General features: G+C 48.4%; 1 protein-coding gene across 6 annotated transcripts in view; it reads left to right on the forward strand.

Moving 5' to 3' along the window:
• Nucleotides 1–13,198, forward strand: part of Nf2 (NF2, moesin-ezrin-radixin like (MERLIN) tumor suppressor) — an 83,126-nt gene that overhangs the window by 53,762 nt on the left and 16,166 nt on the right. For all 6 annotated transcript variants that reach the window (XM_074060984.1, XM_074060983.1, XM_074060982.1 and 3 more), the window contains exons 8-14: nt 798–932; nt 3,834–3,908; nt 4,926–5,039; nt 7,218–7,340; nt 8,133–8,350; nt 9,953–10,058; nt 12,312–12,439. In XM_074060984.1, the coding sequence (XP_073917085.1) occupies nt 798–932; nt 3,834–3,908; nt 4,926–5,039; nt 7,218–7,340; nt 8,133–8,350; nt 9,953–10,058; nt 12,312–12,439 (899 nt within the window). The remainder of the gene's footprint in view (nt 1–797; nt 933–3,833; nt 3,909–4,925; nt 5,040–7,217; nt 7,341–8,132; nt 8,351–9,952; nt 10,059–12,311; nt 12,440–13,198) is intronic.

A 13,198-nucleotide genomic window follows, 5' to 3' on the forward strand; every position in this document is an offset into this window, starting at 1 on the left:
CCACAGTGCTGGCTGATGGGGCTGCTGTGAGGATGTGGTCAATGGTCCCAAGCTGCGTTGGTGCTGTGGGGCCCAGGGCACGTGCCGCTGCCGCCCTGCCAACTGAGCAGGCCCGCTGTCAGCTGTACAGCATATGTACAGTCAGTCAGTGCTTCAAACTGCTTTATCGAGATTCTGGTATATTTTTCTAACATTTAGTTATTAAACATTTCAAACATACAGGGAAGTTGAAAGAATTTTTTAGTGAATGTCTAGGTCTATATACCCATTACCTAGTACAGTTAACATTTTACTGAGTCCGCATTGTAACCTAAAATGAGGCCAGCTAGCCTGGCACTTAAGGTTTTCTTTTTAGTAATCCAACAACCTTTCTTTTTTCTTTTTTTCTGCTGGAGATTATGGGTGCTAGGCAAGTGTTCTAACACTGAGCTACATACCCAACCCCAGCAACCTTTCTTTCACCGTCAGGAATGTTTAAATGATGTGCGGTTTTAACTCTTTTGTCTATAAAAATCTGGTTATTCATTTGGAGACAACATTTAAATTTCCCCTCCTTTAGCCACTGAGTCAGTGACAGGAACCCCCCCACTGGTCCTTGCAGGGGACACCTGCGGCACAAAAACGAGACAGTTTTTTTGCCTCTGCCTGCCCCAGTCCCAGAAGCTGGAGTCCTCGTGTGATTTCTGTTGGGACCTGTTGAAACTTGTCAGATGTAACCGTGTGTGCCAGGTTCCTTGGGAATTTGAACAAAATCTCCAGCCAGGGCTAACAGCTGCTGCTCTTTATTGGCTCTGCAGAATAAAAAGGGCACAGAGCTGCTGCTTGGAGTGGATGCTCTGGGGCTTCACATCTATGACCCCGAGAACAGGCTGACCCCCAAGATCTCCTTTCCGTGGAACGAAATCCGAAACATCTCCTACAGCGACAAGGAGGTAGGACAATGGCCCAGTGGCTCAGCAGGTTTCTTCCCATCTCCCTCCATGCTGGAGCTTCCCCAGCCAGGGCACCTCCTGTTGTCAGTGGAAGGCCTTTAATTCCCAGCTTTGGGATTTGTGTGGTTGATTTTTAAGGTATTTACAGAACAGTGTCAGCATCCTTTTCTCAAAGGGCATGACTAACCTCCACTATTGACTAACGAGAGGCCAGGAAGCTCAACCTGTCAGAGCTAAACCCCAACGAACAGTGAACAAGAAAAAAAGGAACATTTTCTAACTGCTTGGCTTTCTATTTCTGGTGATAAATTCTCTTTGTATTTTAAGTATGGTCCATAGTGAGCCCCCTCCCTGTGTCCAGTACTTGCTACATAAGGTGGAAAACTCTATACATGCACACATATACATAGGTATGTGTGTCTGTCTGTCTCAGGAATGACATTTTATAAATAAGGATATCAGGCTAACATGCTTACAAGAATTTGAGAATAATTAAGTTTGAAAAACTTAGATGAACACTTGTTGGGTTCAAATATTTCTGTATAGGATGGTGACCACAGTGTTGTGTTTGTGCATTTGTTCTCTGTGGGGGGGGGGAGGGCTGGGCATTAAACCCAGGGTTTGTGCATGCTAGGCAGATGCTCTACCATTGCTCCACCCAGCCCCTATTCATTCATTGTCAAAGAATTATTGAGCATCTGTGTGGTGCTGGGTTTTGTAGGGCAAACAAAGATGTAGAAAACCTAGTCCCAGCCCTCCAGGAAGTTGCAGTCCAGTAACAACTAAACTGCTGTGATGGATAAGCACTGTGGAAGGAACCAGCGAGGTAATGGTGAGAGAGAGCTCCACTTACAAGCACTCAGGCACTGCCTCAGTGACTTCTAGTATCCGTATTAAAACAGGAAGCAGAGGTACAGAGGGATTTGGTGACTTGTGTCTGACAAGTGGAGTAGCAGTGGCTGGAAACCAGGGTTGCTGATGTCTGGCCTCTGCTTTTCAAGGAGGCCCAGACGCTGGACTGCTCAGTGCCTGCTGATCCAAGACACAGAGTGGGGACTTAATAACAGGAACAGCTTGTGTTGCCTGCAGAGCACTGAGCAGATTTCCTGGTTTTTTCTTCTAGCAACTTGAGGAAAGAACACCAGGCCCTGGTTTCCAGTCTGTGGCTAAAATCTACTCATGCTTGCTGAAGCAGGTTGAGCTACGTTTTTCTTCTCTTCTCTTTTTTCTCTTCTTTTCTCTTTCTTGACAGGGTCTCGCCATATAGCTTAGGTTGGCCTGGAATTCACAATCCTCTTGCCTTGGCCTCCCAAGTGCTGGGATTATAGGCATGAACCACCACACCCATCTTAGATTGAGTTTTAAGCCCAACATCCAGACTTGGAAGTTTTTGTAAGTAGTTGGCTTGGGAGACGAGCATTAGGTGCTCATTTTTAAAAGTAAAGCCTCCTCTACTATGGCCTGACATCCCAAACTCTAATGTACCGTGTCCAGGGTGAGACGCCATCATGTCCCACGTGACAGTTACACGCGGTAAGCAGACCCCAGGCTGCCGTGATACGATGGAAGTAGTCTTGATGGTTCCACATGCAGCTGTGCTGTCAAAACCCAAGTGTTACTTTAAGTGATCCCTTGATTGTGTAGGCCCTGTGTTTTCCCACCACTCATGGTTTCCCACTGACAACTCCAGAGCCAGAAATAAGCTCATGAAACTCACAAATGGAAGAGCCATGCTGTTTCAAGTCCACTTGGCCATGAGCTAACAAGGATTGTTTTCTGTCTCCAGTGTAACCCCTCGTTGGGTAGAAACACCCAAGAAGTTATCTTCCCTACATTTTTATCCACTAAGCAATCACATTTTGTTTGTTGGTTTTGCTTGTTCATGATTCTGGGGACAGAACCCAGGACCTCATGCATGCCAGGCAAGCTCTGTACCACTGAGCTATTATTTCTTTTTTTTCCTACTGTGCTAGGAATGGCTAAGCAAATCTTTATTGGTACTGGGTATGCATATATAAGGGCATCTTTGGAATCTGTCTGGTCTCCTTAGGAGTAGTTGAGGGCAACGGTCGTCTTTGTTTTATCAAGCTTCCTTGCTGGGATCTGCCTTGGCTTCTGCCACTAAGCTTCCCCCGCCCCTGACCTTACCATTCAGCTTTCGCTCCACTTTGATTTCAGGAACTGTTTTTCTCTTCTACAATAGCCCATTTCGTTCTATTTTATTCCTTCTGTTCCAGCTTTTACCACACTGTATACCCACATTCAGTATCTATATCACTATATCCTGTCACATCAAGTCCAAACCCCCTCTGGCTTTTTACTCCTCACCCCGCCAAGCTCGCCTCTGTCTCCCTCTCAGCCTAAGCCCTCTGTATGATTGCAGTCACCCAGAAGTTAATAATATCAAATGCACCACACTACTCCTGCATGGCTCTGCGTGTTCCTATTGTTTGCCCTGTCCGGAATGCCCATCTACCCGCTTTAGCTACTCTGTCATGTGTTTCTAAGATCTGCTCCAACCCCCAGGATATCTGTGATGCGTACCACCCATGAATCACTAATGTATTGTATCATTTCTTGAGTGATTGGCGACTGTTAGTCTAGTTCCTGTTAGATTGTGAGCTTCCTGAAGACAGAGCCCGTGGCCTTGAGGGTGGGTCTGTCACGTGTCTAATTTCAGGTCATCAACCACAGCCACCCACAATGCTGCAGAAAGCACAGTTGAGGGATCCCAGACTTGGATCCCTGCGTGCCTCTAATTCACCTGGGCATCAGGAAGCCAGGGCAAGAGATAGCCTCCTGCTGGGCCATGGCCTGTGTGGCCACGGCTTTTGTGGAATTTCATAGTTGGTGGTACATTCTAGGCTGTTGCACTGAAACCATTCTACTTCCTTTTTTCAGTTTACCATTAAACCACTGGATAAGAAAATTGATGTCTTCAAATTTAACTCCTCAAAACTCCGTGTCAATAAACTGGTAAGTTGAGATCCTGGTTTTCTTTACTGATAATTGCAGCTTTCCTGAGAGAGCAAATGCTTCCATTAAAGGCTATCAGAGTGACACCTTGTGAGGTGCATCACGATTGCTCGCTTAGAACTCACGTTTCCTTTTAGCTTAACCTACAGAGTCAAGCCTAATTGTTTTTGCAGGTGCCAGTGCTAGAAACCAAACCCAAGCCCCTTGAGTCTGCTAGGCAGGTGTGCTGCTTCTGAGCCACACCCCAGCCCTCTGTCATGTTAATTTGCGTTTTTATAATTAATAACAAAGTTGAACATCTTTATATAGATATATATATTTCCTGGCCAAATCTTGTTTCCTGTTCTTTGAATACTTGTTTCATGTCTTTTGGCCATTTTCCTCTTGGATTGTCTGTTTTCTTTATTGATCATGTCCTCTTCCAATGTGAGAGGCTTGTTCTTCCTTTTTTTTGTAATGTCATGATAAAAATTGTTAATTTTAATGTTGATGCATATAAAAATCTTTTCCATATTCATTTGTGTTTTTCATGTCTTGATGCCTTTCCTCTTCCTGATTATAAAGATATTCCGTGTTTTCTGATAAAAATTGCAAAGGCTTGGTCTTTGCATTTAAGTTTCTAATCCCTCTGAAATCAGTTTTTGAGTATGGTGTGAGGGAGGGATCAGGTTCTGTTTTCTTTTCCCCACCTGAATAAACTGACTGAGCTTTCCTGTCCTCTGTGATTAGAGAGCCACTTCTTGACTTGGGAAAAAAGATACAGCTAGAAGACATACAGTACCCTCTCCTCTCTTCTTCCCCTCTCACGGTTTTTACCTCCTGGCTTGTCTGAGCACCTTCATTGTGCATGAGAGCAGAGAGCACTGGAGGTTGTCAGCAGGGCTCTGGTGTTTTGCTCTACGCTTTCTCCTTTGGATTGACTGCTACCTACAAGCCCAACATGCTGAAGCATGGGTGGACTGGTAGGCAGCAAAGTATATTGTGGGTTTAACATTTCCCCTGTTTCTGTGACCACAGATTCTCCAGCTGTGCATCGGGAACCATGACCTGTTTATGAGGAGAAGGAAGGCTGATTCTTTGGAAGTTCAGCAGATGAAAGCCCAGGCCAGGGAGGAGAAGGCCAGAAAGCAGGTAAGCAAGGCCTCACTTTAGCTGCTGCTGCTGTTCTCAGTCAGTATTGGCCTGGGAGGTAAGGGGTGGGTGTGGGTAGCAGGAGTCTCTTGGCCACAGATACGCCTGCTCTTATTTTGTCCCAGTTGGATCTTTATTGGATGCTGCCCAGTTGATGGGATGTCAGCTGTGGAAATGAGCAATAAATTCTAATAGCATATCTAAAAGAAGCATCTCCAGTCATTTCTATACTTAAGTGAAGTTAAGTGTGATTAGCACAAGGTAGCCAGGCGTGCTGTTGTCCCCATCCATCCAGCCATCTTCCTCCTGTCTGTCTCCTTTGCCTGGCCTTCTCCTTTTCTAATTAGATGGTGATAGACTACATGGCGGCACCTCAGTGCCTGCTGTGGAATGCTGATTAGCTCTGGCCACACTTCCTCCCAGCAGGTCAGCCTGGGCACATCACCCCCCACGGAGCTGCCCCAGTGCCTATCAGCATACTGGATGAACTGGATCATTGTTTTCTATTCACAGACCTCCTTCACTCACTGAAATCCACATGACTAATTTGGGCGTTGCCACTGAGAATACCAATTGTGTTTTGGGATGAAATAGCTGCCATTAGGCCTGCCCTCTCAGAGGTGTAGTGGTTACCCTGTATGCTGCTTTCTGCTTTGGGAACCCCAGAGAAGCTGGCTCCTGCCCTGGGATTTAAAGTAAATGCCCGGTTTCATCCAGTGGGCCTTTGCTCTCCACCTCTGTGTTTTCTGGGACAGCAGGCATCAGTTTGCTCTTTGAGCTGTGGGATAGGTATTGTCAGACAAAGAAATGCTACTGAGCCAGCATGGAGTCACAGTGGCAACTGCAAAAGCAGCTGTCTTTGACCTTGTCCTCAGCAGAGCAAAGCTTTGAAGTAAGAGGCCTGAAGGTGTTAAGGGGTGTAACACAGCTCAGTAGAACAAACAGTGACCTTGGAGCCAGGTCTGACCCTTACCGTGTGACTCAGTCTGCTCATCCAGCAAATGGAGCAAATGATGCCTCTGCTCTGCTGGCCCAGATCAGAGGACATACTGTGACTGAAGACCTCTGTAAGCAACCAACTGCTTTGCAAGTGGGAGTCCTTTACTATTGGGTGCAGTGCTGGAAGCTGAAGAGGGCTGCCGGGCCCTAGAAGAGTAATGGAGGTGATTGTAATTTGGTGAAGATTAGGGAACAGATAGCCAAACTCTTCATTGATCCGCCAGAGAAAAATTGGAGAAGGGCTTACAGTATTTTAGTGCTTGTCTTTGCTTCATTCTTTCAAATTCCGATACTTTTTTTGGTTTCATGTTTTAAAAAAAGGAGCAGTTTCAGAAATCTTGTACTAGAATTTAGGATGTGATAGAAGCAAGAGGGAAGTAATTAAATGTACTTTCAGTAAAGCAGAGAACAGTGCAGTGTGGTCACTTCTTTCTGGCTTCTGCTTTCTGAACTCAGTGCCCCGGGATCACAGAGAATAGCAATGTCCTCATTTGTTCCCTTACTAGGCTTGGCAGGTGGCCCAGTTAACACAGTGATCCAGAATACTAGGAAGGTGGCAGTGGAGGCTTTGTACTGTTGCCTTAAGGATGGGGGCTGTGTTCCCTGCCTGGCTCAGGAGTCGCCTCCATGTGGGGCTGTGCGGTGGCTGCTGCCGCTTCCCCTGCGAAATAGTGTGGGAACCACCGACAGCACATGTGGCTCCATCTTCTCTGTGGAGCAGAGGCAGGAATGGAGCTATCATGGATGAAATCAAAGAAGTGAGGAGGGTCTGTGTGGATTAGAAATGGTGACCAGATGGAGAGCTGTATTTCCTGTGCTCATCTCAGCGAAGATGGCCAGCCACCAGCGACAAGGGCAGTGCCGTGTGAGGTTTCCCAACCAACGGCCGTGGCGTGGTTGGAACGTACTTGCGTGAGAGTGCCCCTTTCTGGCCAGGTGCAGATGAGTGTGATTTTTTTTTTGTTGTTTGTTCATTTGTTCATTCGACACAAGAATTTTTTTCAAGGGAACAACTTTCAACCCTGTGACTGGTTTAGGACAGAGGGTGGTGGGCAACAAGAATGACCCACACTGCCTAAAGTGCAGGGACAAGAAGGTCCCCAGAGAGGAGGCCCCTGAACTGGGAATGTCCAGTGTCTGGAGCACCATGACTCAGTGCCTGATCTTGTTCGCTCGCAGATGGAGCGGCAGCGCCTCGCTCGAGAGAAGCAAATGCGAGAGGAGGCCGAGCGCACAAGGGACGAGCTGGAGAGGAGGCTGCTGCAGATGAAAGAAGAGGCGACCATGGCCAACGAAGCACTGGTGATTTCTGAGGGTCGGAGGCCCCCAAGGCCACACAGGAACTCTGGAGTGGGGCCCTGGGGATCTTGGATTACCAACACTTGCTTTGATAGACTTTATGGTAGCTTTTAAAAAGTCGAGGCTTTCTCTTCCATCTGTGCTGGCAGAAGTAGACTTGGGTTGAGTTGATGTGCCACCAAACTCCACTTTCACCACAGGGTTGAATTAAGAGCATGGGTCCACAGCCTCAGCACTGCCAACACTCTGGGATTGCCTCTGCCTTGAGTGCCTGTTACAAAGTCCCTACCTCTGCTGATAGCTGGCAGTAACACCACCCCAACCTCCATTTGTGACAGAAATGTCTCCAGGGCTGAGAGTGCGGCTCAGTGGTAGGGCACATGCCTAGCATGAGTGAGGCTCTCTGTCAGATCCCTAGCACTGCAAAAACAAATAAACCTCCAGACATTACTACATGCCTCCTGGGGGCACAAAACCTCCTCTGGTTTTGAACCACTGGCTAAAAGGAAAAGAACTGAGTTTTAAGTTGTTTTGCTCCATAAAAGATCTAAGCCTCAGCTGAAGTGGGAACTCTAAGAAGGATGCTCGCTGTTATTCTCCACAGTGGAGCCTGGAAAGTCCTTATGAATAGTTGGGGATGTGGCATGTCATCTGTTGCCAGAGGGGCACTGGGGGAATACTCAGTGGCAGGACCCGAAGAGTCTGAGACTGGTTCTTGCTTCCCTGCCTGTGGGAGGACAGATGGGGTAGACAGGTGCCCGATCCTACATCAGCAGGAGACACCTTTCTCTGCAGATGAGGTCCGAGGAGACAGCTGACCTGTTGGCCGAGAAGGCCCAGATCACAGAGGAAGAGGCCAAGCTCCTGGCCCAGAAGGCTGCAGAGGCAGAGCAGGAGATGCAGCGGATCAAGGCCACGGCCATTCGGACAGAGGAGGAGAAGCGCCTGATGGAGCAGAAGGTGCTAGAGGCTGAGGTGCTGGCACTGAAGATGGCGGAGGAGTCAGAGAGGAGGTGAGGGGGGAGGTCCTGAGCCCTGGGGCCCTGCAAAGGGCTGCATGGTCTGAACCCTGTCCTGAAGCAGAGCTGGAAGCTGCCAGCCTCAAGCTGCTTCTCCATCACCAGGTGGGGGTGGGGAAGCCTCTTCCTTAACAGGCTGGCAGGGCTTCGAGCTGCTGGAAGGGCAAGGAAAACAGTTTGCTTGCACAGGGGCCCTCTCTGGTCCCACCTCTGTCATGAGCCCCCGTTCCTCCAGCTAGGTTTGCAGCAAAATCATTATGTTCGTAGACTGCTTTTAGCTGAGAGATGCTAAAAGGCTCGTTTCACGTGAGGAAATTGAGTTCTTTCCCTTTTATATCTGGGGGGCTTGCAGGTGAACAGCAGTTGTTCCTCTGAAGGAAAACTAGGCGCCGCTTCACCACAGCCTTCCTGGCAGGTGGGGGAGGGCAGCCGTGGTCCTCTTTGTGATCAGGATGCCCTAGCTCATGACCAGGTTGAAGGATGGAACTGTTGTCTGTGCTTTTCAGAGACTGTTCTAGGCTCTGGATTGTTCTGGTCCTGCAGCCGGCAGATAAACACTGGCACATTCCCCACAGCACCTGGCTCTGTTGATTTAGAACACTTGAATTTGGCTTTGAGCTACCAATGTACATTCACTAGTTTTCCTGCCTACTCTTTGCATGTCATTCTGGGAAATGAATGGTTCCTGCCCTGTCCCTGGGTGCAGGTCTCATCCCCCGTGAGCTGATGCATATCTGGCAGGGTCCCATGCCAGGTCCGAGAGGGCCAGGAGCTGCACCAAGATGCAGGGGCCTCAGTGATGGTGCACCTTCCTGCTTGAGGAAAGTGGGCGTGTGGCCCATGAGTGTTTCACTTGGGGGTCATGAAGAAGTAATTCTTTCATATTCTACTGTTTGGTCCAGAAATAAGAATTTTTTTTAATTTGTTTTTTTAACAGCTCCTCACAGCCCATTTATTCATGTGGCATAAAGACACACGGTACGCACATGCACACGTGACCATGAACGCAGGGCACAGGAGGTGCAGCTCTGGTGGGGAGGGTGGAATGCCCTGCTTACCCATTACCGTGGAACACACCTCTCTTGCTGTGGAGCCCAGGCTGGCCTCAGCCATGATTTTTGCAGGCAATTGCAGGTGTGCACCACCACACCTGGCCCAGTATAAGACTTTTGATCCTCTGTGCTCTTTGCCTAGCCCACTTTTCACTCAGAAGTAAGCAGAGAGCACATCTGGCTTCCTTCCCTCTACCTATTGCAGAGGTATGGGGTTTTGTTGATTTTGGTTTTTCTTTTAGACAGGAACTCAACTAAATTACCTGAGCTGGACTCAGTCAAGTGGTCCTCCTTCCTCTGCCTCTTGAATAGCTGGGACTATAGGTGTGAACCTCTGCACCTGGCTGACTGGAAGACTCCTTGTTTTACCCTTTCTCCACCAGCATCCCAGCTCTTGTACTCTAGATTTATCAGCTGAAATGAGTAATGTCCAGCACTGCTGGCCTGGCTGTAGAACTTCAACCAGGTCCCTCCTCTCCAGGGGTGGGGGGAGCTGCCTCTTTCCAACTGTCCTCTGTGGAGCTGACTTCCTTTTTATTTGCAGGGCTAAGGAGGCCGATCAGCTGAAGCAGGACCTGCAGGAAGCTCGTGAGGCAGAACGAAGAGCCAAGCAGAAGCTCCTGGAAATTGCCACCAAGCCTACATACCCGGTGAGCCTGGGTGGGACTACAGGTTGGGGCTGCTTTAGACCTGTCTCTTCCAGCCCTGCAGTTAGCTGGTGGTGCCTTCAGGGTGACTATTCAAGCAAACATAGGTTAGAAGGAATGGAGCCAATAGCCTATAGTCAGGGCCTGGGTGGGACACCCCTGGCCTGCCATTGGCCTTGGACTAGTCAGTTACCTCTCTGGTTATCTAGGTAACAGGCAACAGGGCTTTTTCCAGCTCTGGAATGTTTTTCTTCCTCTAAGTAAAGTGGTCTCAAATTATCCTCAAGAGAATTTGCTCTCTAGCCCCCTAATGCTGAGCCGAATGTAATCTTCAACTCACAGAATATACCATATGCCACACTGTAGTTCTGGGGAGGGGTTGATTTTACACCTCAGAGTGAATTACTGCTGTGCAAGAAACAGCTGCCAACCTCAGCTTTGGGACAGGGAGGCTGACTTCCACTAAATGGGGTCACAAAATAACTAAGAGCTGCTTCCCTTCCTTCTCTCTGTGTATTCCACTCAGTAAATTTTTTTGCACACCTGTTCTATGTGTGCATAACACTACGCAGTTGGAAACCTATATCCAGACAGGTGTGCACAGGTGCCTAGAACCCAGCCCAGCCTAGGGGGGCAGGAGGGGCTCAGAAGGGACCTAAGCTGACTCTTGAAGGACAGCAGGGTCTCGCCAGGTGGGTGGGGAGATGATGGTATGATATAAACAAGGGCACAGACATACTCACAACACAAACCCACGGCCCATTCCCTCACATGGCGTGAACACACCCCGCACGTTCGCACACGCTGTGGTTGCATTCACACATATGGCCCAGAGGGATGCAGGGCACAGGAGACATAGCTGCCTCAGATTTGAAGGAAGTGAAAAATGTGAGCAGTTTGCTCTTACCATGCATCATGGTTATTGATTACTGTGTAACAGACAAATAGCCATTCTTTTTTTTTTTTTGATGATTCTGGGAATTGAACTTTGGGCCTTGTGCTTGCTAAGCACGCTCTGTACTACTTGGTCCGCGCTCCCAGCCTGTTTGCTTTGTTCTTCTCAGAGAGGGTCTCATGCTTTTGCCCAGATCAGCCTCAAACCATGATCCTCCTAAAACGTACACACAGAGAAGTACCCGAGTGACAACTGTACAGCTTGATGAACCTTCATAGGCTGACCACACACACATACCCATCACTGACATGAGAAAACAGAATGTTCCCAGGGCCCCAGAAGCCCTTGCTCAGCACCACTTCTTACGTCATCCAGACACCCTGCCTCAGATTTCATTATTGTCGCAAATGAAAGTTCTCAAGTGCCTCTCTTTCCCAGACACCATCTTAGACTCAACAAAGGATCCAAACAAGAAAATGAGGCAAGTCCTGCAGAGAGTAGAAAGAAGACATAGTCAAAAGGGAGACTTTGCAGGATGGAGTTACAGAAAAGAGTCATTGCAGAACAGAAACACAGTGTTAACGGACAGCAAAGGCCAAAAGGGATCTAGAGAGACCAAAGTTGTTGAGAAGGGCCTTGATGGAGCATCAGGAGAAATGACACAGGCAAGAGTACCGAGATGGGAAAGCTGCCTGGCTCAGGAATAATAAGTAGTGCTATTTTTGATTTAGTGGGGCAAATAGTGGGAGACACACAGGAAGGTCAGGGCCATATTTCAGGTGACCCTTTGTTCTGGGAAAAGAAAGTCCTAAAAGCAAATGTAAATCACTTCACCCTGTTTTTGAAGCCCTCCTCTGGCTCTGTCTTCCAAATCCAAGCCCCACAGTGTGCCAGCAGAGCCAGTTCCCTACCCGCCTCCCCACAGGGCACTGCAAATGCCTAACACTGTCACTGGATGCTCTCAGTCCTATCCACCGCCATGCCTCTTGTCTGGCACCCTTCTCCTGGCGTGTTCTCTGATTCCAGCGGAAGCAGCATTTATTCTAGCCTCCCTCCTCCAGCCCCCTCAGCCTCTGTTCCTTCCCAGGCTACAGTGTTTACCTTATTTAACTGTGAGGATTTGTGAACACATCTGTTTCCTGAATAAGACTTTCAGCTACTCAGAGCCAGAGACCCATCTTGTTCTCTGCGCCTCCATCTCCTAGCACAGGGCCTGGTTGCTTCCTAAATAAAAAAGCGCATAGAAAGAGTTTGTGTTTGATTCAGGTGGGTATGAGAATGGTTGGATCTGGAGGCAGAAGGGTAGTGGAGCTTGGTTTTGTATAAATTGAACCTCCTAATCTGAGCTTTCTCACTGACAGCCCATGAACCCAATCCCAGCACCACTGCCTCCTGACATACCAAGCTTCAACCTCACTGGCGACAGTCTCTCTTTCGACTTCAAGGATACTGACATGAAGCGGCTTTCCATGGAGATAGAAAAAGAAAAGTATGTAGCCTCCTGTGGCCTGCTCAGGGTAGCTGTAAATGAGAGCGAGTAGATCTGGGCCTGGGGCCGTGGAGAGTCACCACAGCAGCCTGTCACTAGTTCTGCAAAGGTTTGCTCTGTGTGACCCACTGGAGGATGAGTATCCTAATTAGAAATTAAAGACAACAGAACAGCAGTCAGTGTTCCAGGATAAAAATAACACTTGATTGGTGACCTGGAGTTCATAGTGGTTCAAAACCTTGACTGAGGAATAGGTCTGGGTTGACTGGGGTCTCCGAGGCAGTCAGACTGTTCTTGTGGTACTAGACTGCAGTTTTCTCCTGATGGAGTTCTCCAGCAGCTGGGATTTGCAGTGGTTTCTATGTCTAGAATGAAGATGAGAGAGAAGAAACTTGGGCTAGAGGCTGAGGAAAGCCAGTGGCCAGGGAGGGGTGTGTGGGGCAGTCCTGCACTGGGCAGCCCTAAGTGGAGCCCCACTTGTGTGGCCCAGCATGGGCAGACCACAGCAGCTCCTGCCAAGCCGCCCTCCACCTCCACTTTCAGGTCAGTGGAAACAGGGCTGACACGGAGAGAAGTCCCAGAGCTGGGTGAATTGGTTAATGGTGCCACAGCTGGCAGAGAACAATCTTGGATTGAGTTCCTGTGTATCAGGACTTTATATCTGTTGTCTCATTTAATTCTGAGTAACTTACAAAAATCACACTGACTTTTATGAGAACAGACTAAGTTTAATGAGCTTATGCAGCACCACACAGCCGA

The sequence above is a fragment of the Castor canadensis genome, chromosome 18, assembly GCF_047511655.1.
Source record: "Castor canadensis chromosome 18, mCasCan1.hap1v2, whole genome shotgun sequence".
NCBI classification, from domain to species: Eukaryota; Metazoa; Chordata; class Mammalia; order Rodentia; family Castoridae; genus Castor; species Castor canadensis.